General features: G+C 38.6%; 1 protein-coding gene across 4 annotated transcripts in view; it reads right to left on the bottom strand.

Annotated features, from left to right (window-relative positions):
* Window positions 1-24,232, bottom strand: part of hipk2 (homeodomain interacting protein kinase 2) — an 89,083-nt gene that overhangs the window by 27,241 nt on the left and 37,610 nt on the right. For all 4 annotated transcript variants that reach the window (XM_057347362.1, XM_057347365.1, XM_057347361.1 and 1 more), the window contains one exon: window positions 4,455-4,578. In XM_057347362.1, coding sequence (XP_057203345.1) covers window positions 4,455-4,578 — 124 coding nt within the window. The remainder of the gene's footprint in view (window positions 1-4,454; window positions 4,579-24,232) is intronic.

Raw genomic sequence — 24,232 nt, 5'->3', positions numbered from 1 at the left:
CCCTCTGTTGTCTGTTGTTGACCACGGAATGGGACCGGGTTGGACCTGCACGGTTTCGGCGGGTGGGGCTTCCTGGGTCGCGGCTCGTGGGCTCTCCCTGTTCTTCGTGGACGTTGCTCGGTGGCTTTGGTCGGGGTCACTGAGTGCAGCTATGACACGTCAGAGGAGATCTGGCCCTCCAGGATGAGCCTGGTTTCTCCCGAGTTTTTTTTTTTCTCCATTATTCAGCATTGGAGTTTGGGTTCCTCGCCACAGCAGAGCAGTGCAGTGTTGGCTTGCTCACCGGGAGACTGCATTTATTTATTTATTTATTCATTTATTTATTAGATATTATTTATTATAATGATCTTGCTTGGTCTATAAACACCATGCACTGTGCTGTGTTTTACCTTTCTGTGTTTTTCTTATTTGCTCCTGTAAAGCTGCTTTGGAACAATGCACATTGTGAAAAGCGCTATATAAATAAAATTGAATTGAATTGAATAAAAAGCCCCAAAATATAACTAAAAAAAAAGTTTTGTCAGTGTCTATGTACTGAAGTTCAACTCTTTAAATTTGTACAGACTTTTCATCGGACAAGCATGCCTGGCACGAAGTTAACTTCCGTTTGTTTATAATATAACAATTTATCTCCTATTTAATATATATTAATATTGATTTATATTATTATTTTATTGTATATTAATTGTATTAAATTAAAACTACTCAACACTTTTTGATTCTTTGCGGAGATCTACCGGAAGTTAAGTTTGGGCCACGTAATGTTTGTTTATGTTGTTGCCGCTGAAACTGTCAATAAAAAAAGTCCAAGTCTTACATCGGAGTTGAATATGTTCCCCATATTCGTTTTGGGGTACAGGAAATAAATTTGCATTTAAATCTAGGGAACACCCACACACTGATAACGTAAAGCTGAATTTCCCAGTCAGGGCAGACCAGTTATTCAAACTAAGCTGCAAAAATGGGTCATTTGGACATCATCATGGCGCTTAAGTCAGAAATCATCATGGCGCTTAAGTCAGAAAAAACTGTAACACTTTAGTATAGGGACCAATTCTCACTATTAACAAGTTGCTTATTAGCCTGCATATTATTAGAATATTGGCTGTTTATTAGTACTCATAAAACACATATTCTGCAACACCATATTCTACATCCCTAATCCTACCCAATACCTAAACCTAACAACTATTATACTAACTATTAATAAGCACCAAATTATGAGTTTATTGAGGCAGAAGTCATAGTTAATGGTTTGTTAATAGCGAGAATTGGACCTTTTAATAAAGTGTGACCGAAAAAAGCATAAATCCATTTTTTAAATCCAGCACTCATATCACACACAGTTAGCCAATCATATCTAAGGTAAAGTTACATAGGTTACATAAAAAAACCTTTAAAGGGACCTTTCACCCAAAAATGAAAACTTTGTCATCATTTACTCACCCTCATATTGTTTCAAATTTCAGAACACAAAAAAAGATATTTTGAAGTTGGTAACCGAACAGCACCGGCACCTATTCACTTCTATTGTATGGGCACAAAACCAATGCAAGTGAATGGGTGCTGGTTAACAACATTCTTCGAAATATCTCCCTTTTTTTGTTCTGCAGAAAAAAGAAAGTTTACAGGTTCGAAATGACATGAAGGTGAGTAAATGATGACAGAATCTCTATTTTTGGGGTGAACTATCCCTTTAAGGTAATGTAACGACAGGTAGCTTAACTGGTAGAACGTGAGGCTAAAAAATCTGTCGAATTCATTAATAAAAATATGTAAAAGACAATGATGTTGAAAAAATTTTTTTTCTTGGTTCAAGAAGTCTTGACTAACATTATAAATGGACTTTGGGGAAAAAACTTAGTCTTGTTAAAACAGGCTGACAGCGTTTTGTCTGCTCGAAAACATATCAGTCAGTTGGCCGCCACGCTGATGACAAAACCTCACCATTCCAACATTAGAAACCCTGTAAACAGCATCTGTGATGAATGCTGTCTCCACAAGACTCATTTCCCCTGCCAAGATGTCTTTTTACAGGTCTGCCCGGGTGCCGCAATTACACAGGACGCCATTCACACACCTGAAAGACTTAAACACAAGAGCTTGGCAGCCGAAAGAATCCACAATAATAATAATCTCCACCACAGCCCCCGCCAATCACCCAATCTCTTACCCCGAGACTGAGCTCATAGCTGCTCAAGAGACCTTGATCACCGCGCTGGCTCGTTTAGCATCTTGTGAAATGAAATCACAGCTTTTTTTCATTCGCTTGTGGAGGATTCTCACTCGTGCTTCCAAAGTGGCCTAATTAGAAATGAGCTAAAGGCTGAAAAATAACGTTTCAAGGTCTGTTTTTAAAGGGACAGTACAAAAATGGAAAGTACCGTCATCGTTTAGTCAACTTTTTTCTGTGGAACTCAAAAAGCATGACAACTTTTCTCCAGTACAACAAAGAAAGAAATTCAGACTGGTTTCAAACAACATGATAATAAGAATGACTGATTTTTTTTCTGCCTGAAAACCAAAAGTAGCCTAGCGCTTGACTAAACTGGGCATCGGAGGTGAAATGCCATGAATATGTCGGATTGCCTCCAAACTCCAAAACAAACACAAAACCTAATAAATGCACCAAATAAGGGCCAACCAGAAGAAAATAACAGCAACCCATGTTATTTGGTATACAGAGATGTTGAAAGACAAAAGTCCTTTACTGTATTTAAGAGCTTGTTAAAGGCCGTTTTAGTTTGCTTAGAGCTAGAACATTGGCCCAGGGCTGTTTCATAAAGTCAGGATTGTTTTTTTTAAGAGAAGGCCCCATTGTAGAACTCAGGTTCTGGGCTAATTGGGCAGTTTGTGGCATGTGTCCAGAAGCCAGAGAGATGAAAGTCAGGGACACGACACACGCACGCACACACGCAAGGTCCCAGCCAGCAGTCGGATTTGTTTTCTCTCTCTTAAGCACAAACTGCAATTGAGGAAGGATTTTGCAGTCATTTTCTGAGGAAGGAAACGGCTTAGGGACACACAAATGGAATCAAACTCTTCTGCTCTGCTTCTGTCTGTCTCTCAAAAGGAATATCATACAGAATATGTCATCTCATGTCACCGCAAATGTTACATTGCACTACTTGTTACCTTTCTGCGCTAGGGGGGTCACATGATCAGCCTGGCTCATGAATATTAATTAGGCGATATAATATTCACTCTTACTGTCAAAATATATTTAAATTGATTTATTGAGAGACAGGACCTGAGAGCTAGAGGAGGTACAGTAATGCTTACCGCTTGTGCACATTTTCCTGCCAATGCAACTGGCTGGCACAGGTTTCCGCCTGGTCTTCAAGTTGTCATTTTATGTGGCCAGCTACGCTATTATTTCCCCACCGTTGCCAAGCAAAACAAAACTTGTTCGCTCTTATAATGATCATTTCCCAATTATTCCTGAAATTTCTTAAACCCCTGCCTTAAAGGGATAGTACGGCCAAAAATTCTTTCATGATTCACTCACTCAAACCACTGAGACATTTTTCAAAATATCTTCTTTTGTGTTCCACCAAGAAAGAGTCATATTTAGGGCTGTCACGATTATGAAATTTGGCTGACAATTAATTGTCTAATAAATCATTGCGATTATGACGATTTATTGTCTGTTTTAGAGCTTTGACTTTTAATTCTCATACATTTTTTATTAAGCTTTGAAACGACCATATTGTTCTGAATATAAAGACTATGTTCTTTTTCTTGGAAATACATAGGAAAAAATTGGGTCATCATATTTAAGGTTTAGGCTTTTACCTGTCAATAATACAACCGCCAAATACTTGTAAATGAAGTAAATTGATCAGGAGTGAATTGAAGCCACCATTAAAATGCTATCAGTCATAGAAAAGCTTCTAGTCTGTTTTTTTCTCACTTGCAAGACTACAATAAAAGTTTACTTCTATGTTAATGAGATTTTGGTAGACTGGTTTTCACACTGAAATAATATTAAATTGTACTGCGGGTTATTTTTATGGTATATGCTTTAGTTTTTTTTTTAAAGTGATTGTGTTGTGGTGGTACATTTTTTCAAGTATTACCATGCTTCAGTTACAATATATACAATAAAATATGCAATATGCAGATGCACTACAGCTCCCCCTAGTGTCTTCTATAGAGATGTGCAATAATTGCGATGATCTGAAATCGCGATGAGGTCAAACAATCGCGATGAGACGATTATTTAATAATCGTGACAGCCCTAGTCATATTCAGGTTTGGAATGACATGAGGGTGAATAAACAATGACATCATTTTTATTTTAGGGCGGACTATCCCTTTAAGACAGTAATAGTGGAACCGGTATACTAGTAGTCACTGGAACCTTAGTAGACGCATTCAGCATGCATCTCACGGCTCTATTTTGGTTATATTATGGTATGATATTTATTATTAAGGAATTATACACGTCTTACCTGGTCATACTCAGACGCTCCGGGGTAGAGCGGCCAGCCCAGGAACAGCTCGGCAATGACACAACCTAGGGACCACATGTCGATGGCCTCACAGAATGGCAGACCCAGGATGATCTCTGGAGCTCTGCAAACATATGCAAACAAATGGAGGATCAACTTCAGGAACAGACAGGGCAGAACATTTGAGAACTTCAGATTTTTGCATGGCTATCCAGCCATACAGTACAAGTTAAAGGGTTTCTAGCAGCACCGCAGGGTCAACAAAGACGCCTATTCTTATCAAGAACCATCATAATAAAACAATGTAACATGGAAGCTGAAAAGGCTGTAATTTGGAATGGGTAATAAACAGGACAGGACAATAGTTATCCCAAAATAAACCCTGAAGTATTTCTTTTGCAGCTGAATGTATATTTCTCTTTATATGGATACTTATTAAATAAATAAATGAACAATGAAGATAAGGGTGGAACAATATTGGAAAATGGACACAATTCAAATTCAAAGTCATCTTTATACTGTACAGTACAAAAACAAAGCACATGCACTGCCTTTCTGACAACACTCACCAATTCTTCTCCACTTGCTTAGAGCTGGCCGCACAGAACAGGCCGTACTGAGAAAAATAACTATTGACATTCTGTCAAAAAAATCCACAAAAGCACAAAAAAAACATCTATTTAATAATCATTACAGCAAAGCAATACCATGCTTGTACTGTAGTTTCCTAATGTTTTGTTACTTGACTAAACAATTTCCAATTGTTTCTAATTTTCCAACCATTATGTGTATGACCTCTTCTCATGGATGCCACAGGGATAGAAACAGTTTGGAAGTTAAATATCCCATAGGCTCTCACACAAAGCACGATGCATGACATCATCTGTCTACAGTCACGCCATGCCACGCAGTCGTGTGCCTGCTGGTCTGTTCGATGTCATTTAAATACGCCACAGCGATGACGACCCCAAGAATCATCTCTCTCTCACACGCTAACAGCTGTAAGTATCTCGGTGACACTGAGGAAACATTATGGCCGCCACGTATGCAAATTCATATCCCACTTCCATCTTTTCTCTCTTTCCTTCCAATGCCATATGCAAAACAGACCAGCAGCTGCTGATGCAGGACTTTCGGTGGGTGCGATAAACACACACAGACGCTGCACTAAATATCGTCCTCATTCGCTCGCGTATAGAACCACTGCTCTTAATGCAAAAACCTGTGGTGAGAAATTCACAGCATGGGTGCAGAAGCATAAACACACACATAGACAAAGAAAAATGAGAGCCTGTGCAGATGGGACACACTTTTTGAGGGTTGGGCAAAATTCAGAATTGTGGAATTGTCTCGTATTCAATTTGTGAATTGCATGTTGAAGTGATTTGGATTTAAAGGGATAGTTCACCCAAAATTAAAAATTCTGTCATAATTTACTCGCCTTCGAGTTGTTCCAAATCTGTATAATTTTTTTTGTTCTGATGAACACAGAGGAAGACATTTGAAAGAATGCTTGTAACCAAACAATTCTTGGCCACCATTGACTATAGTAGGAAAAATGACAATGGTAGTCAAAAGTGCCCCAAAACGGTTTGCTTTCCTACATTCTTCAAAATATCTTCTTTTGTGTTCAACAGAACAAAAAAATATTAAGCAATTTTTCTTACTATGTTAGTCAATGGTGACCAAGAACTGTTTCTTCCAAATATCTTTCTCTGTGTTCATCAGAACAAAGACATTTATGCAGATTTGGAACAACTTGAGGGTGGGTAAATGAAGACATCATTTTTTTGGGTGAACTGTTCCTTTAATGAAAACAGAATTTGTAATAAAACATCATTCATTTGAACTAATTATGCAAATGTATTTCTTGTTATGTACAATACACATTCCTCCAAGTTTAAAATTGTCAAACAAACACAGCCATCAAAACTTTCAACACAGAACCATAAAATGTTCACTACTTTGTTTCCAGATAGTGAAACCTAAAACGGTAACCATAAAAATCATTAACAACTCATACTGTATGTTGTGTGACAACTCATTATATGCTATTCATACCGAAAAAGCATTTTTTTTAATAACTGAATCTGAATTCAATAAGCATTCTGAATGGCACACAACCCTGGCTCATTTGTGTCCCTGTTTGCATACTTAAGTGTGAAATGGTTAGCGATGGTTGTCAGTTTCACCTGTCGGCTGTGACTTTGCAGGTGTGTATTTGTTTGCATGTGTTGTTGTGTAGCTCACATGTTAGCCAGAGGTGAAAAGTTAAGAGTACAAACATCATTTTATGGTGTTGATATTTGCATGATATACTGTGCACACACACACGCACACACACACACACACACAGTCCAGTGGTGTAAAGTATTGGAGTAAATGTACTTAGTTACTTTACTTAAGTATCTTTTTGGCTACTTTGTAGTTGTACTGAGTATTAAAGATATTAGCAACTTTTACTCTCTACTTAACTACATTTTTGAACAAGTATATGTACTCTTTACTCCACTACATTTGTAATGACTAATGCAGTTACACATTACATTTTGCATGGCACCTATCTTATAATTAATATTGCCATTTACAGGGCAATGAAGGTACTACAATCTTGTGGATTTTGCTCTAACTTACAAAAACTTGTCAACATATCTTCTTTATATGAATATGAGTGCAGTATCAGGTAGATGTCAATCGCTGGCGGTTTACACACGGTTAGCCCTTACCCGCTATTTCTACAGTAATATATTGGCAACACTATTGCCAGCTAGTTACTGTAGGTCACACATCTACAAAAGCTCTTGTTTTTAAAACTAACTCTTCCTAAATGTGCTCTAAACATGTTTGCTCAAAATTTGACCATGTGGTGGGACTATTGCCATGAAGTGATGTAAACCAGTAAAAAGAATGTATAGTATTTCAATTTTCAAAAGTGCTCTCACACTATATAGACAAAATATTAACCTATAGAATGAGTCGGACACAGAGAAATGAACAATCCACATATGAATCTCAACAATGGTGACAATCAACTGAACAGCTTCATGCTGCAATGCATGCTGGGTACATAGTACAAAACTCATTCATGATTGTTTGTCACCATTGATGAGGTTTGTATGTCAAGTGTCTAATTGTGTCTCAATTGCAAAGAAAGATTTTCTGACAGAGATCTTTCCATTACAACATGTGATCACTTTACCAAACATATCTTAATAAATCTTAAATGCTATATTATTATTATTTAATGATTGAATTCTTTCAGATGTATCTTCAGTTACTAAGCAAACATAAAGTTGTGGTTCCTGTAAAGTCCCTTTCAGTGTTATTGTATAAGTGTACATTTTAAAGCTACAAGAAAGTCAAAGAGTCCAACCAAAGCAAACACTGATCGCCATAATGGTGACTTAAAACATAATTGAACCACTGTGAACTAGAGTTAAATCTCAATAAGATCTTACACAGATGACAGAAATAAAGTGAAAGTGGTGTCTGTAATATGTGAAGATGTTATTGATGTTTGTGTTTAATTCTCCTCTGGTGAAATCTTGACAGATTTATTGTGTTCATCTGTTATTTACACGTGTTCATCTAAGACTGTGTGACTTAAGTGCGTTAATAGATTCTTTATAATGAATCTTCAAACAGCCATTGCAGTAGTTTACTGTAAAACACCTATAGTAACTAGCAGGCAACAGTGTTGCCAATACAGTATATGACTGTAGAAATGGCAGGTAAGGGCTAACAGTGTATGTGAAATGAGGACATGACTGCAGCTGGCCATGAGGCCCAAACCAGCATGTCCAGTGCAAAAAGGCTTTGACTTTTTGATTTTACTTAACATTACTTTATTTATCCGTTATATTGAAGAGACCATTTTGAAGGAGTTTAGTTTACTTATGAGCAGTTGAGCTTAAATGAGACTTGGGTGTTTGTAATGACGTAGGTTATGATGTCGGCCATGATTTGTTGCAATTTTGAGGTGTTCAGTCTTATTATGATTTAAGAAAATAAATGCGATTGCTCTCCTCACAAATCGACTGTTTCTAGTTTTTCCACTGACGTGTCTCTTAAGTGTTGAGGACTAGTGCTGCTTTGAGCCTACATTCAGTATGAGTAAAATACTCAAGTACTGTTCAAATCAGATACTCGAAGACTTTTACTCAAGTCGTTTTGAAATTGGTGACTTGTAACTTGTAATGGAGTAATTTTCACTGCAAGGTATCTGTACTTTTACTTAAGTATGGTTTTCAGGTACTCTTTACACCTCTGACACACACACACACACACACACACACACACAAACACACACACACACAAACAGCTGTGAGAGTCGTCTTCACAATGAGACGTAGATCAGAGCAACATGTATTGATTGTAGAAAGTCTTTTGACATCAGAGCAGAATTGTATTTTTTAGCAAATGTAAAAAATGTGGAAAGCATATTGATGGAGCAAACTGAGGTAAGATCGTAAAGAACACTAGACTAAAAGATTGATGGGGTAATTTTTTCACTCATGGCAAGTTTGGCCACCTGCATTTGCATATTTTATGCATACAACAACCTGCTAATCACTTTCCAATATTCTTAAATTGTCTAGATCTGTTTCTTAGACTTTAATGAATTCTTAAATTAACTGGGCAAAGAAAAGTCTAAACAGAGACCAGGGTTTGTGTCTCTAGTACAAAGGGAGGGCTAGCTTTTAGTGTACTGGATTGCATAACAACAGTTACAGTAGACGTTATTACTGGACAAAGAAATCATCACATACTTTACACTCCACAGATGGTCAATGACCCCTTCAGTAAGAATGTTTTTTCAGCCCCTAACTAACGCATCCCACTTCTCATAAAATCCTTCATACACACATGTGAACATAGTTGCTATTTGAGGCTCTGACATGATTCAGCGTGGGCGCGTCAAAATGCATCCATCACAGTTGACCTTCAATACGGACCACCACTCATACTTACAAAGAATTTCCACTCTGACCGATTAACAATATGATGGCTGTATTTAAGCAATATCACACAAGCAAGAGTGCTCTTGTGCTGCACAGCAGCATAGCTCTAGTTTACAATGTTGAACAATCAAAATGATCTTATTGAAGAGTGGACCAGCCAGGATTCACTGATGTACAATATAAATGACTTTAAAAGAAAAAAAACTGTACATAAAACGCAATGCTCATATTAAAGCGCCAATCCAAAATTTTACAAATTTAAAGATAAACCCTTTTCGGATGACAGCGTCTGCTAAATGAGTAAATGTACAGCCGCAGAAAAAATGAAGAGACTTTTTAGATTAAGAGACTAATTAAGATTTTCATTCAACCAGCATTTCTAGATGTATAGTGGCCATTCCAGTCCAGTGTCTGTTGAATTTCAACAAAACTGCAATGTGAAAAACTGACTATTTTTACTTTTCCTGAATACAAATGTTACTGTTGTATTGTTTAAAAGTGAATATGAACTTGTTTTCTTTGCAGTATTTATCTGTTTCTCCAGTTTTTATTTTCTGCAAATAAATGCAAATAGAAACAATATTTATGTTTGGGAGAAGTACTGTTAGTAGTTCACAGGGTAAAACAACAAAATCATTTTACCCAAACACATAAATAGTACATAAAAAAATGAAAATGGTCTTTGAAATGGTCTCTTAATTTTTTCCGCTGCTGTACATGTAAATGTGAATCAGGCATGAAAATATTATAATGCACAGTAGGAAGGATGGACACTTCTTTAATACTTCTGAAATGAAAGAAAATGATTTTAATTACAATTTGAAATTGACATTATCCAAAATCAGACTGATGCTGATATGCAAAGTGTAATACTGATCAATATACATATAGTATATATACCTGTACATTTATGTTTCTCATACATACAGTACCTAATATCCAAAAAGTTTTATGGTTTTCAATCCATGTCTATAAGGTTTAAAGTGATCTAAAAAAAAATGCACCTAAAACAAAATTAACTACAGCTGACCAACTAGTAGGTAGGTTAATGGAAGTGAAATATTTAAAGTCCACTGGCTATTAAAAAAGGTGCTCTGCCCAAAATCATAGTTTTAACTGTAAATATGTTAACACAGGACAATACACCACTATATTCTTTTCCTCTCGCTGTCTATCTTGTGAGCGGAACCTTGATCCTCCAAGCACCCCGCTGATGGCTGCACTCCCCCTAGAGTTTTAATATTCATGTCATCACAGCGCTAAAGAAGCGGAGGCTGAAAGTTCCCGGTCTGCCATATTAATAAACATTGCATGAGATGGGCTCAGTGAAGGGACGTCCACACCTACCCTGCATCTGAGACTGATGGTGTGAGAGGGGTAGAAAGACAGAGAACAGAAGAGAAGAGTGAGGTGGGGGTGTGGGGGGGGGGGAGTAGAAATGACAGAGACAAAACAAACAGTCCAGGAGTGTGAGAACAGGGGAATGAGAGCCAGAGGGAGCTGGTTAGATTTCCATCTCCACGGAGTGGGAGAGTGGGGTCGTCTCTTCACAGCGTTTCTACAACTTACTAAAACAACCTTGGAATAGCCCTGGCTTTTATTGTGCTCTTTTTGTGGGAGTTCTCTTTCATTTCAAGGCCCTGTGAACCTCCGCCTCCCTTTCCTCAAAATGCAGAAAGAAAATCGCTGATGACGCTGTCACTCCCTCAAACTTCTGTCATTAGCATTCCCAGGACAGAAAGACAAGTAGGGAGTGAAACAGAGAGGGTCAGAGAAAAGCAAATCGAACTTCTCCGTAAATGGTGCTGATAAAAACACGTACGAAAAAAATTGATTACTTTGATTTTTCGAATTTTTGAATATACCAGTTCGACATTTTTTGTGCACATTTTTTTTTATTTTTTACTGTAATGAAAACAATATATATTACGTGAAACAAAACAAAGCACTTTGAAATGACAATTTTAGAGAGGGGGAATAAGAGACAGGGAGAGATGCTCACGTCCCACCTGAGTGACCCCGGCCCCTCACAGTGTCGCTCATCAACCTCATGAAGCCGCAGGGTGCTGCATCAGTCCTGAGCCCGCGATCCTCTCTCTCCCTCCCACTTTTTCTCTCCAGCACTTTTTTAAGTGGCCTCTGTAAGTATGTGGGTCACGTCTGGAACTTTCTGCTTGAGGAAAAGGCCCACAGAACGGACACCCTCTCACATTTGCAGTCAAGCCCCGAGTGAAATGCGCTACAAGTGGAGCTCTCTTCCCACAACTTTCTCAGACACACACCCTAAATTAAAGCCTCAGACGTTTTATCATCAGAATAAATGATTCAGGGTGTGTATGTCTCTCTATTTGTGTGTGCAGTCTGGAAAATATATATATCATGCATTAAAAGCAGAAGTAGATGGTGGCTGTCACAGGGACACCAAATGTGCAATGATTTGCTTGATTTGAATTGTTTTATTGTAAATGCTATTTGGGTGAATGCTGATTCATTTCAATTGCATAAAATGAAATATTATTTGTCTGTCTGTCTGCCCGTTGGGTAGTTAGGCAGGTAGAGAAAGATAATGTATTAAAAATAAAATTCTTTTTTGGAAGATAAAAATACGGCCATCAGACATATGGTGGTGTTGACACGTCTGTTAACCAGCTAAACATCATGTTCATTGGCTGATAATCTCAAAACGACTATATATAAGCCAAATAAAATCAGCCTGGCCGATATATCGGTCTAACACGAGTTCATACCCCATCTGCTCTGAAACGGAGTCATATAACAGAGTAACAGAACACATGGACTCGTCTAAAAGGTGTTTTTGCCTGTAGGTGGCTGCAGTTGGGAGCCCACATGCCATACTCTCCCTCACCATCTCCATCTCTGCCCACCGCCTCTGGGAAAGAACAAGAGCTGTTATTTCTTTTTTCCCTCTGAGACAAAGAGAGAGAAAAGCTCACCGACACCAAGCGGATAAATCAGTACTGTGCCACCCCCCTCCATCACACCTCCATCTCTGTTTTATCCGTCTCCCTCCTCCTCTGCTCCCTTGCCACAGTTCAGCAGTCAAACCTCCTCTAATCAAATTTTGGGCCATAGAAAGTGTGTGTCCAAGTTGTGTTTCTTAAGAAAGAGGGTGATAAGCTTTTCTAAGTGTATGCTCGGCTAAACAGCACACTTTCTATTTTTATAATATGGAAAGTGCATCCCAAATCATAGATAATTTCAGGCAAGTCTTTTATGCATGGGATGTGAAACGACAGTATGCCATCGTACAAACTATGCAAGCTAAGAATAAGTCCATTTTAAATAAACACTGAATGCTCAGGTTTGATGAAGGTGTCAGCATCAAGTGGCACAAATGAGCTTAGAAATATTCACACTTAATGAAAGCCTCTCAGTCAACCTCGGAGTCTTTTTGCGTTCTCCACTGTGTCTGAGAGAAGTACCGCTCTCCAATCTGCTCCACAAACCCCCACAAAAACGTAGACCGGGCGAGACAGGCAGGCAGCGACAGCAAAAGAAAGAGAGAGAGACAGTCTCGAAGAACACAATAAATGCAAACAGATCCTGAGCACTTAATCTGCGTGCAGATACGTTACACCACAAACGGCCAAACACAATTAGCCATGCCGCATTCTTCTGCTTTCACACAAACACAATAGCTAGCGCTATCGCTCTTCCCCTCACGCACACCGGGGTGATAAAAGAGATCGTAATTAATAATGCGAATGGAATGTGGCCAAATATCTTGCCGTCATACACTGGGAAACTGAATCAAAGGCACACAAACATATACAGGTGTTATGAAAACCATGTCCAAAATGCAAAGATTCAAAACAGTCACCATTGGAAAGTCTAATTCATTTTATCAGCAAGAATAAATACAGCGTCAACAAGATTTACTTAAGAATGAATCTAAAGGATAGTTTAGAAACACCCTCATGTCATTCAAAATTTCTTCTATGGAACACAAAAGAAGATATTTCGAGAAATGTTTCAGTGGTTTTATGTCCATACAATGGAAGTCAACGGGGTCCCATGTTGTTTGGTTACCAACATTCTTCAAAACAACTTCTTATGTGTTCTGCGGTATAAAGTCATTCAGATTTGAAATGATGAGAACGTGAAAGACCATTTTTTGGTGAAGTATCCCTTTAAAACACATTTCTGGTAAAGTTGTTTCTTAGAGTCAAGTGCCTTACAAACTCCTTACAAATTGGTGTGACCACATCATTAATAAGAACCGTTTGACTTCTTCAAACAAACCTCCAGCAAACTTCCACGTGGCTTTTCCGTCATTACCATCATCACTCAATGCATTTACAAAACTATCTCTTGGAATACCAGCTTTGACCTTGCGGCGCTCTGTCATTCTGATGAGAACAGATTGGAATCTCTTCATTAACAATCTCTCTGACAGGTGATTAACTTCATCCCATACAACCCACCGTGACCTGCAGCTGAGAGAGATCACCTCTCCATAACAATACCCCATTGTTTCATTCTTCAATACGCAGAAATAAATGATTCTGTCTGGCTTTCATTGTCTATTCACAATTACAAGAGGGTATAATTTACCTTCTATGTTTTGGGGTGTAATTGTTCGCTGGAAAACATTACACATTATAAGGAATTCACGACCAAATTGCTAGGGTGTCGTACGTGATTGCCAGGGCGTTGCTAAGGGGTTTCTAAGGTGTCTCTGGGTGCGCTTCAGGGAGTTGCTATGTGGTTGCTAGGGTGTTTGGTTGCTGGTCTCAAAAAGTAAAGGTGTCTAAAAGGCACAGCATTTTATTAATAATGCCGCATTAATAAGTTATTCACTATGTTTAATATAGTACTTATTGTTAGGGGTTAAACAAATCCAAGCCTAACTGTGTGTTCCCACCAGACGCAAATGAAGCGTTAAGCGTGAGTGATTTACATGTTAAGTCAATGCAAAGACGCGATAGACCTCCTTGCGGCGTGAATGACGCGATTCGCTCGAATTGAGCTTTTCGGGCGTTTGACGCGTGATTCGCGCGAGTTGAAAAATCTGAACTTTGGCGAAAATTTGCGCCGCGTTAACCAATCAGGAGCTTGCTCTAGTAGTGACGTGCAGCGTCTGTGCACGCAACTGAAGTCTATTTGAATTATCAACAGAGAGCGTCTTTGCAATTACTAATCACATATTTAAAACTACAATACTAATTTCTCGCTAGAAATGCAATCAGAAGTTGTTGATAGTGAAAATGAAACTTACATTTATACAAAACTATGCTCCAACGGGCGTTTCGGCCGCCATTTTATTTTTTCGAGTTTGCGTCTGTTGTGAATTTCACGCGTGAATGATGCGAAATTCACGCACGAATGAAGCGAGTAAACTCAAAATGTTCAAGCGTCCAACTATGCACGAATAGCGCGATTCATTCGCGCAAATCGCGTTTGGTGGGAACGCTCAGTTAGATTAAGATTAATAGTAAGATTAATTAGTTAGATTAATAGTAATTTATATTTTCTTTTCAATTTTAATTCTTTAAAATTATTATACATTTTAGCTGCTTTTTATTAATGGCAGATGACAAAGATCTGTTTCTCCAGTTTTAATTTTCTGCAACTAAATGCAGATAGAAACAATATTTTTATTTGAAATTTGGGAGAAATATTGGCAGTAGTTCCCAGAATGAAACAAAAATGATCATTTTACCGAAACACATATCTATAAATAGTGAATTCAGAAAAACTTAAAATAATTTTGAAATGGTCTCTTAATTTTTTTCTGCGGCTTTAGCTTGAATAGGTTAAAAGATGCTTTGTATTTTTCAGACCTCAAATACTGCAAAGAAAACAAGTTCACATTCACTTCTAAGCAATACAACAGTACATGTATTTAGGAAAAGCTAAAAACATTTTGTGGGGGGGGATTATCATCACAGTTTTCAAGTGTCCTGTCATGTTGTGTCTTTCACATTGCTGTTAGATGACTTTGCGTCACTGCTGAGGTTTGATTTTGTTGAAATTCAAGAGACAATGGACTGAAATGGCCACAATACATCTAGAAATGCTGATTAAATGATAATTTGGAATGATCTCTTAACTCCAACAGACAGTGTGCACAGTTCCAGGGTCAGCAACACTAAGGCAGCAGATGCATTTTCCTGATTATGTGCAGCTGCCAGAGGGAGAAATACTGTGTACACACATGATGCATCTGCACATCTGTCTCTTTGGGGATAAATCCAAGATGCATCCAGCCACCTCACCCATACGTGCACGCATGCACACAAAAAAAAACATACAGAATGCATTTTTTTACAGCAAAAAGAGTCTTTGGCCAACATATGGCCGCTCAGGTTCTGGGCCACCCTCCATGTGCGTGCCTGGATTTCGCGCTTTCAGGGGCTCTAAACACCTGGACAGATGCTGTTCATCAGAAGAAAAATGAGAAAATAAAGCAGCCAATATCACTCTAATGGTCCTGATAAGAGCATCAAACGGTCCATGAGCACGTAATGACAACACAAACAGGCTTTCGTGCAACGGGAATAGCGCCAATAACGGAAGGCATTAAAACGGTGACAAATCGCCCGTCATTTTAAACAAGGGCCCTGCGTAGGCCATGACGCGATACAGGCAGGCATGTGACAGCACCAATTTATAGATGTGTGTTGAGAACAAACCAGGTGTCACTACACCTCCGTGGCCTAGAGGAACTATCTGTCTAGCATACAAACGTGCAACAACAAAACGGGTACAGAGGCGCGTCCTGGAAACTCAGCCCGAGGTGGGCGGCTTTAGTGGAAGTCAGATGGCGTGTGGTGAAAGCAATTGTTGCACCAGCTGTGTCCACAGAATTTGCAACCTTTCTTTGTAAATACGTGGTACAAATAGTTCTGTGTTTACAAGACACCGCCTCTAAATTAAAAACAAATACGTGGGGGTGTTAAGTAGATGATGGATTGACTAATGTTCTCGGAAACAAACGTTCTTACATTTTTTCTCTAATTGTAAGGTTCATTGTAATATTCTGTTTAATTGTTGTTGCGTTAAAAAGTCAACTAAAGGTGGCCGACAAAAGAAAGAAATGCAGCCTGTGATGATGTTTTGTAGACGATGATCACAGCCAATCAGAGGACGGCCTATCAGATGATCACAGCCAATCACAGAGAGAGGATACCAGAAGCGAGGAGGTGACTTGTGGTATTTCCAGCTGTGCCAGAAACGGGTGTGATGGCTTATCTAAGCACACCAAAGACGTCAAGACAACACCCAAAACACAAACACACAAATCTTAGAGCATGACAAAGCTAAATAACTTTAAAGTGATAGAAGTGATGTTAAGTTCCACTAAACGTATAAACACTGTGGCGCTATCAAAATGACAAGGGGAGCGTTTGAGAAACCTGTCCATAAACAATCATTATTCCAGCAGTTCCATTTAATGATGCTGGATGCACAGAAATTACACACTTCACCTATAATAACAGCCGTGCTCTGAATTATCCCGGGAGATTCTCGAGCGCTTTGTTGCGACACTGTATGGCTGCCACGCCGGGCACCGTTCCGTTCAGAAGATCTGAGGAGAACTGAGACAGAAGCAGGTGGAGCAGACGGAGAGATAACAGGGCTGAGTCTAGCGAGGATGATGAGGAAGAGGAAGACAGGCGTGTTTTGTAAAGCTAAACGTATGTTTAAAGCTGCTTTTTCTCTCACATCTATGTTTGAAACCCAAAAATGTATAGTTAAAACCGCAGGTTACTTAACATATTTAATTTTACGTGTCAAATGATGTCAAACTGACATTTCCTGTGAAATCATACCCGACAGCTCAACTTATTAATCATTATTATAAGATGACTGTTGTGGGCCAATAAAATCCATTCAACTGAAAAAGAAAGAAAGATCCACACTCACTTGTGTCTTCTTCACTTAAAAAAGCCTTGTTGAATCTTACTTTGATATTTTTCACCAATTTTTAAGAGTAAACAAATTGACATTCAAAACATCCAACCCACAATAATAGACTTGATAAGTCTATTATTACACTAATCACGACATACAATTAATCAATATAAAAAAATGTAGGACACAATTTTAAACACTGATTTAAACTCTCACCAGGGGCATGGCTAGACCCCTTTTACTGGGGCACGTGCCCCAGTAGAAATCTGCTTTGTCAGAAAACTCGTGCCGTACTTTCGCGCAGAAATCCATGTCCGTGCACGTCTGTGTGTTTCCTTGCAACAACTGCAACTGCGCAGTTCGCAAGCAGGAGCGCAAGGGTGACGACACGCGACTGAGGTAGGCTTTGAAAACATGATGAAACTAAAGTAAGTTTCTAAATAATATCGATCATCTTATTTGACTCGATCATTAATAGCCCCTGTAGATGGACATCAGAATTTGTTTGTGCAAAAGGAAATGATGAGTTTGAGGGCGGTAAGACTTGATAAGCAAACTACTGTACATCCCCAGCCAGTTTTATTATATATAAATATACAAATACACATGTATATTTACTTAAATATATATGTGTGTACTTATATATACATAATTATTATTATTATACACAGTACACATATATATATTATGTCAACAGACACTTTTGTTTGCATACGATTAGTCGTGAATAATCGTTTGAGCAGAACGACGGTGAGCAACCAAAAGCACACAGAATTAAATCTCTAACAATTTTAGGTTCAGAGTGAAAGGGGTTTTACAGGAGAGCAATTACATAAGCCACTACTAAAGAAAAACAAAGAAAAGGGAAGAATAATATCTGGTAGAGCACTGCTTTAGTAGCGCCATGGTCATGGTTTCGATTCTCAGGAAACACATACCGATTTAAAAATACACTATATAAAATATAGCTTGAATGCGCTGTAAACCACCTCGGATAAAATAATCTGCAAATGCATAAATGTAAATGTATGAATTCAAAGGAACCGAGCCAAAAAATTGACATAGGTAAAAATGAGCAGGGTGGTGAGAGAAGGAAAGCTGGCCCTGGGACAGGAAATGAGCTGGTCTGTCTCATACCCCAGGACAGAGATGAGAGCCAAGAACACAGCTGCCGTTCCTTTCTGCCCTCTCGCTCTGATCCTCACCCAGCTGCCAGCTGTAGTTTAGCTTAGTCATTGACAAAGAATACAAACACTAATGGACCCTGTGAGTTTTCCATCTCTCTCTATAGCTTTTTATCATGTTGCGATTATTATATTACCCTCATTATTGAAAGTCTCTGTCATAACTCAAAACGTACACATTATTAGCGTTCGCTGGAGGATAAACCAATAGGAGACGGAGGCCACCCGTGTTGACCCCTGCCTCTGTCTTTCATAAATCACACGTCGCGTTACTCTGTATGAGCTGAGAAAATGATATGGCCCACGAGCTAGTTTTACAGTGGGGCGTGAATGCTAGTTTACATTTTATGTGACTTTTATGTTTATGGCAGATGCTTTCCCATCAGAGCCAATTTGAAAGCTCTTCAGTGAACTTTTGAAATTGTGCCAATATTGTGTAGTGACAGTTACTGATACAAAAACAGGTTAAGATGGAAGCACAACTTTAAATGAAACAAGAAGTTTAGATGGCTCCTCCCTCTTTAAAAAAAAACCCACAGTGGGGCGTGAATGCGAGTTTACATTTTATGTGACTTTTATGTTTATGGCAGACGCTTTCCAATCAGAGCCAATTAGAACGCTCTTCAATAAACTTTTGAAATTGTGCCAATATTGTGTAGTGACAGTTACTGATACAAAAACAGGTTAAGATGGAAGCACAACTTTCACTGAAACTAGAAGTTTAGATGACTCCTCCCTCTTTTAAAAAAACCCAATAGGATTTAGCTTACCGCAGAACCTGGAATCTGAATTGAAGTGTTTTTTATGCTATTACTTACACGGCTATCAATTTGAGCTCAGGTTGGCTCCCTCAGCAGCATATCATGACTTACAGTGATAGCCCAACGTGACATAAGATGAAATAACATCCACCAAGTGCATCCCCATTCCCAACACCTCTGTGACCCCCTTGCAACCCACCCGTACTCAAAAACATCTATACCACCTCTCCTTTTACAACCTTAAATTATATTGTACCAGTCCACCCTGCAAACCTCTTTTCCTCCATTTATCATTTGACCTTAAAGTGACAGTTCACCTTAAAAAGAAAATGTTATCATAATTTACTCACCTTTATGTCCTTTGATTTTTTTTCTGTGGAACACAAATGGAGTAATTTATAGTTGAACGTCCAAGCCATTTTTTAATACAATGAAAGTGAATGGTGACTACAGCTGTCAAACAAGATTTTCAAGGCAAGACTGAAAGTGATTAATGACTAACAGCCTATTCATCATACAAAGCTATATAGTACAGTATGGTTTCAGGGTTAAAATCCGAGAACACATGTCATATAGACTACTTTATGATGCTTTTATGACACTTTGTTTTTTTATCCACTGTCATGGAGAGGATGAGCTGCTGAAACAAATCTCATTTTTGATTAAACTTCAAATTGGCTCTTAGGATCAAACACGTTTCAAACTAAACTTTGTTTATTTTTCTTCTGTCAGTCTCTCTTTTCCTATTCCATTTTCACCCTCATGATGGTACGACTCCCCTTGAAGGAAAAACACAGGTGGTTAAAGTTGTTCAACCCTCCATTCACTGTAAATTTCCATTGCATGTGGTATGTAGCATGTCTCTTAACGCTGAGCCAGGTAGTAGATTACACACTGTCTGCATAGACTGAGCAGGATGAAAAACCCCAAGGTGTGTGTGTGTGCGTGTGTGTGTGCGTGTGTGTGTGTGCGTGTGTGCGCGTATGTGCAAGTGTGTGTGTGTGCCTGCTTTTGTGCATGTGTGTGCTCGCTGGGTGGGCGTTTCAGTAAGTTTCAGAACACAGACGTAACTCACGTAGTAAAAAATATATATATTTTGAACGACGGTATTTTTGTCTTTTTCCAGGGAAAATACATACATAGCAGGACAAGTTTACTTTACATGCAGTTTCTTGTACTTAAATAAAAAAGCAAGCAATTCGCAAACAGGCTAAAAACATCTTGCAAACACAAATAAATTGACTGTATTATGTGTTTAAAGGATGTTTACAGGATGCTACTAAAAAATAAAGGTACATTTAACCCAAAGGAAGTATTTGACTGGTTTAAATGTAATTCCTGTAAGGCACAGTCACAGCTTTAGTCTTCAACCGTGTTTCAAGCTGATTGGTGCAGACACCATCCACTTGCCTCCCCGGAGAACAGATTTCTATACAAAAAAGTATGTCGCCCGCACCCTCAAAATATTCGCGGCACGCAGCCCCCAGAGAGATCCCCCCAAACACACAGATGCCAGTTTCAATTAGTTTCACAAAAGCAGGTCTTCCACAGCTAGGGGGAAGATGGGGAACTCATTACAGAATTCCTTCCCTTGAACTTTGAAATATAGATCGGGAGGTTGGCAGCGTCATCCCAGCAAAAAGTGGAGGAGAGGAAGAAAAAAAGAGCAAGATGAAGGAGAAAAGAGAATGCTGAGAATGACAGAAAAACGGAAGCTGGTAAAACGAAGGAGACAGCCGTGAGTGTGTATCACTCTACTACTAGCAAGAGTCATGTTAAAAGAATCATGTAAAAAACATAGCAAAGTGGATCGTATTCAGGCTCACAAGGGTTGCAGGTAAAAATTTCTCATGTTGCAGTTAAGGTCTGATGATTAATCATTTCAATAATAACTTGAATAGTCTAATAATTCTTATAAATAATCCTGAGATCATCATAAAAAATTTCATTTTAATTAATTAATTAATTTATGTAATTATTGTTAATCCTACTGCCCTATCTACATAAAAAAAAGAAATAAAATCAATAAAATATATTTAATAAAACCGGTTTCTTTACATTTTTTATCAAATAAAATATCTTAAAATATCTTTGTCAGCATACCCAAGGCAAAACTCTTTTTCTAATGCAGTTCTGGACTAAATCTCTTGACACCTTACTAACTGAATTGCAAATAGTGACTTGTCATGCTTCTGCACTTCCTCTCTCTTGGGTACATTCAGCACAAACACCTGCGAGTAGCTAAACACACCTGTTGGACACATTAAGTCTTCCAATGTAAGAATCTCTGGAAAGCTTTGAAAACATGCATACTGTTAAAAACACTGTTAAATGTGTCAAGAAAAGAAACGTGTCTAATTACACGGGTACAGATTTATCTATTTCTGTCATTCGTGCCTTACAATCAAGAAGTTCAATTAGCAGCAGCGACTATGGAATTCCATCGCCGTGGTAACCGCGTGCAGGGGTGAGAAAGAGGGTGCTATGGGTATTCATGGAGGACAGGGCTCCTAAGTGGCGTTGCAGTGACACTCTAAATCCTTCCCACAATTCCATTCTAACATGTTGCTAGGTCACTGATGGAGGTGTCATTTATAAATGTGTTTGTGTGCACGTCGAGGTTGGTGGGGATTTGATTCTCCTTCCGATTTTCTCTATGCAAATTACATCAATCCCAGGAAATGCCTAAGCCTCTGCATAAAGTTAATTGGCGTGGCAATAACAAAGGCCTGCCTTTGAGCAGGAGGCAAATTAAACATTAGTCGAGAGTTTTTCCTTGGAACTGGTGGGATAATGTAATTACAGAGAATGAATACATCAGCACTTTGCTGCTTCGCACATTTTTGTTTAATAGCCAAAGACTGGAAAACAACAATCTGGACACTCCTGGGGCAGTGCGGTTATTGTGTGTGAACGGGTGCGAGCATGCATGTGTGTGAACAGGGAAACCCTAAGAATCCAGCGGTTCTATTAGCATGTCGACCTCTGACCCTAAAGATGACTGTGACACCTCCATTAACACAAGGGTCACACTGGCGGTGCCTTTTGTTCCACACGAAGCAAAGTTATGGAAACACGTCGTTTACTGAGCTATGACCAAATGGCAGCTTAAAGGGATAGTTCACACAAAATGAAAAGTCTTACATTATTTACTCGCCCTCAAGTCATTCCAAACTTGTATCACCTTTTTCTTCAGCAGAACATGAAGATGTTTTCAAGAATGTTGGTAACCAAACAACATTGGCCCTCATTGACTTTCACTGTATGGACACAAAATCATTCAGACATTTCTCAAAATATCTTTGTGTTCCACAGAAGAAAGAGTCATGTTTTGAATGACATGAGGGTAAATAAATAATGACATCATTTCTATTTTTGGGTGAACTTTCTTTTTAAGGATACACCAACGCGGCACACTTTGAACATCAGAGAAAGAAAACAATTAATGAGATAGTTCACCCAAAAAACCCTCTTGTCATTTCAAACCCGTATGACTTTCTGCAGAACACAAAGGAAGATATTTTAAAGAATGTTGGCAACTAAACAACAACAGTACTCATCCACTATTATATAGACACAAAACCAATAGAAGTGAATGGGTACCGCTGTTGTTCGGTTACAAAACATTCTTCAAAATATCTTTGTGTTCTGCAGAAAAAAGAAAGTCGAACTACCAGATGGTAAGTGATGAAAGAATTTTCTTTTTTGGGTAAACTATCCCTTTAAAGAAACAGTTTGTAACTTCTTGTCCACACAAACCCATAGTTTTCTACACAGTACACCGAACAATCTTCAATCACAGATGGGTATGTCATTTCTTATGTCTCCACACAGAACTAAGTGTTCCCTCCTGTCGGTGTCCAGGGACATGATCCGATCTTCAAAGTATACCATTTCTATGAAGGATGTCTCAACAGAGATGTAATGCATATAAACACACCAACTTGAAGAAAGTAATTATTGGCTGCAGATTACAACACTGATTACGTCTGACTGCTGCAATACACATCGTTTACGTGACTTTATTACGGTGTTTAGGTCATCATATAAGTTTGCATTCAAGTCTACGACTGGTTAAGAAACAGTGACAGGCACTTAAGCAAACTGTAGAGCACTTGTTGCCAAGTAAACCGCTTGTGTGTTTGCCCGTCTCTATGCAGAAGAGTGCAGTGAATGTGACATAAATCAAGACAGGAGAATTGTGTTTCATACTGTAAACTTCCACAACCGTGAGACGGAATGTGGGAATGTCGCAATTCCCAGTGAAAACCTTGCTCCGAAATCTAGCCATGGCGCTGTGTTATCCTGTGAATAAAAGCCACAATACAGCCAAAAAATCATCATGGGTGGAAAAACGGACATCAGCTTGATCGTTTACAGATTCACAGACCTCAATTGCATCATATTACACGAACAGCAGAGATGTCCCCTGTGATACATTAAAGGGAGAGTTCACCTAAAAATAAACATTGTGAGATCATTTACTCACCCTCTTGTCATTTCAAACCTGTATGACTTTCTTGCCTCTGCAGGACATCAAAGAAGATATTTTGAAGAACCTTGGTACCCGATCAACAATTGTACCTATTAACTTGCAAAGATTTGGTGGTGTCCATACAATATAGTGAACAGGTAGCGCCGTTGTTTGGTTACAAACATTTTTCAAATGATCTTCTTTTCTGCATGAGAAAGAAAGTCATACAGGTTTGAAATGACAAGAGGGTGTAAGTAAGGGATGACAGAATTTTCATTTTTGGGTGAACTATACCTTTAGGTTCAAAGCTACAGCAGGTAAGAAAGTTCAGTTCAATACATATACCAGTGATAATTCAAACTTTGGTAAAATGAAGAATTAATCAGTCTCACGCACATAATAGACCTCTTTAAAAAAAAAACAAGGAATTTCTTCACTTCATACAGCATACAATAAAAACATTCACAAGGCAAATGAGAGTGTTTAGAGATGGGGGGGGGGGGGGGGGGGGGGGGGGGCC

This window comes from Triplophysa rosa, linkage group LG12, assembly GCF_024868665.1.
Source record: "Triplophysa rosa linkage group LG12, Trosa_1v2, whole genome shotgun sequence".
In the NCBI taxonomy this organism is placed as follows: domain Eukaryota; kingdom Metazoa; phylum Chordata; class Actinopteri; order Cypriniformes; family Nemacheilidae; genus Triplophysa; species Triplophysa rosa.
Note: the sequence above shows the minus strand (reverse complement) of the source record. Positions and strands in the feature narration are given on the sequence as shown.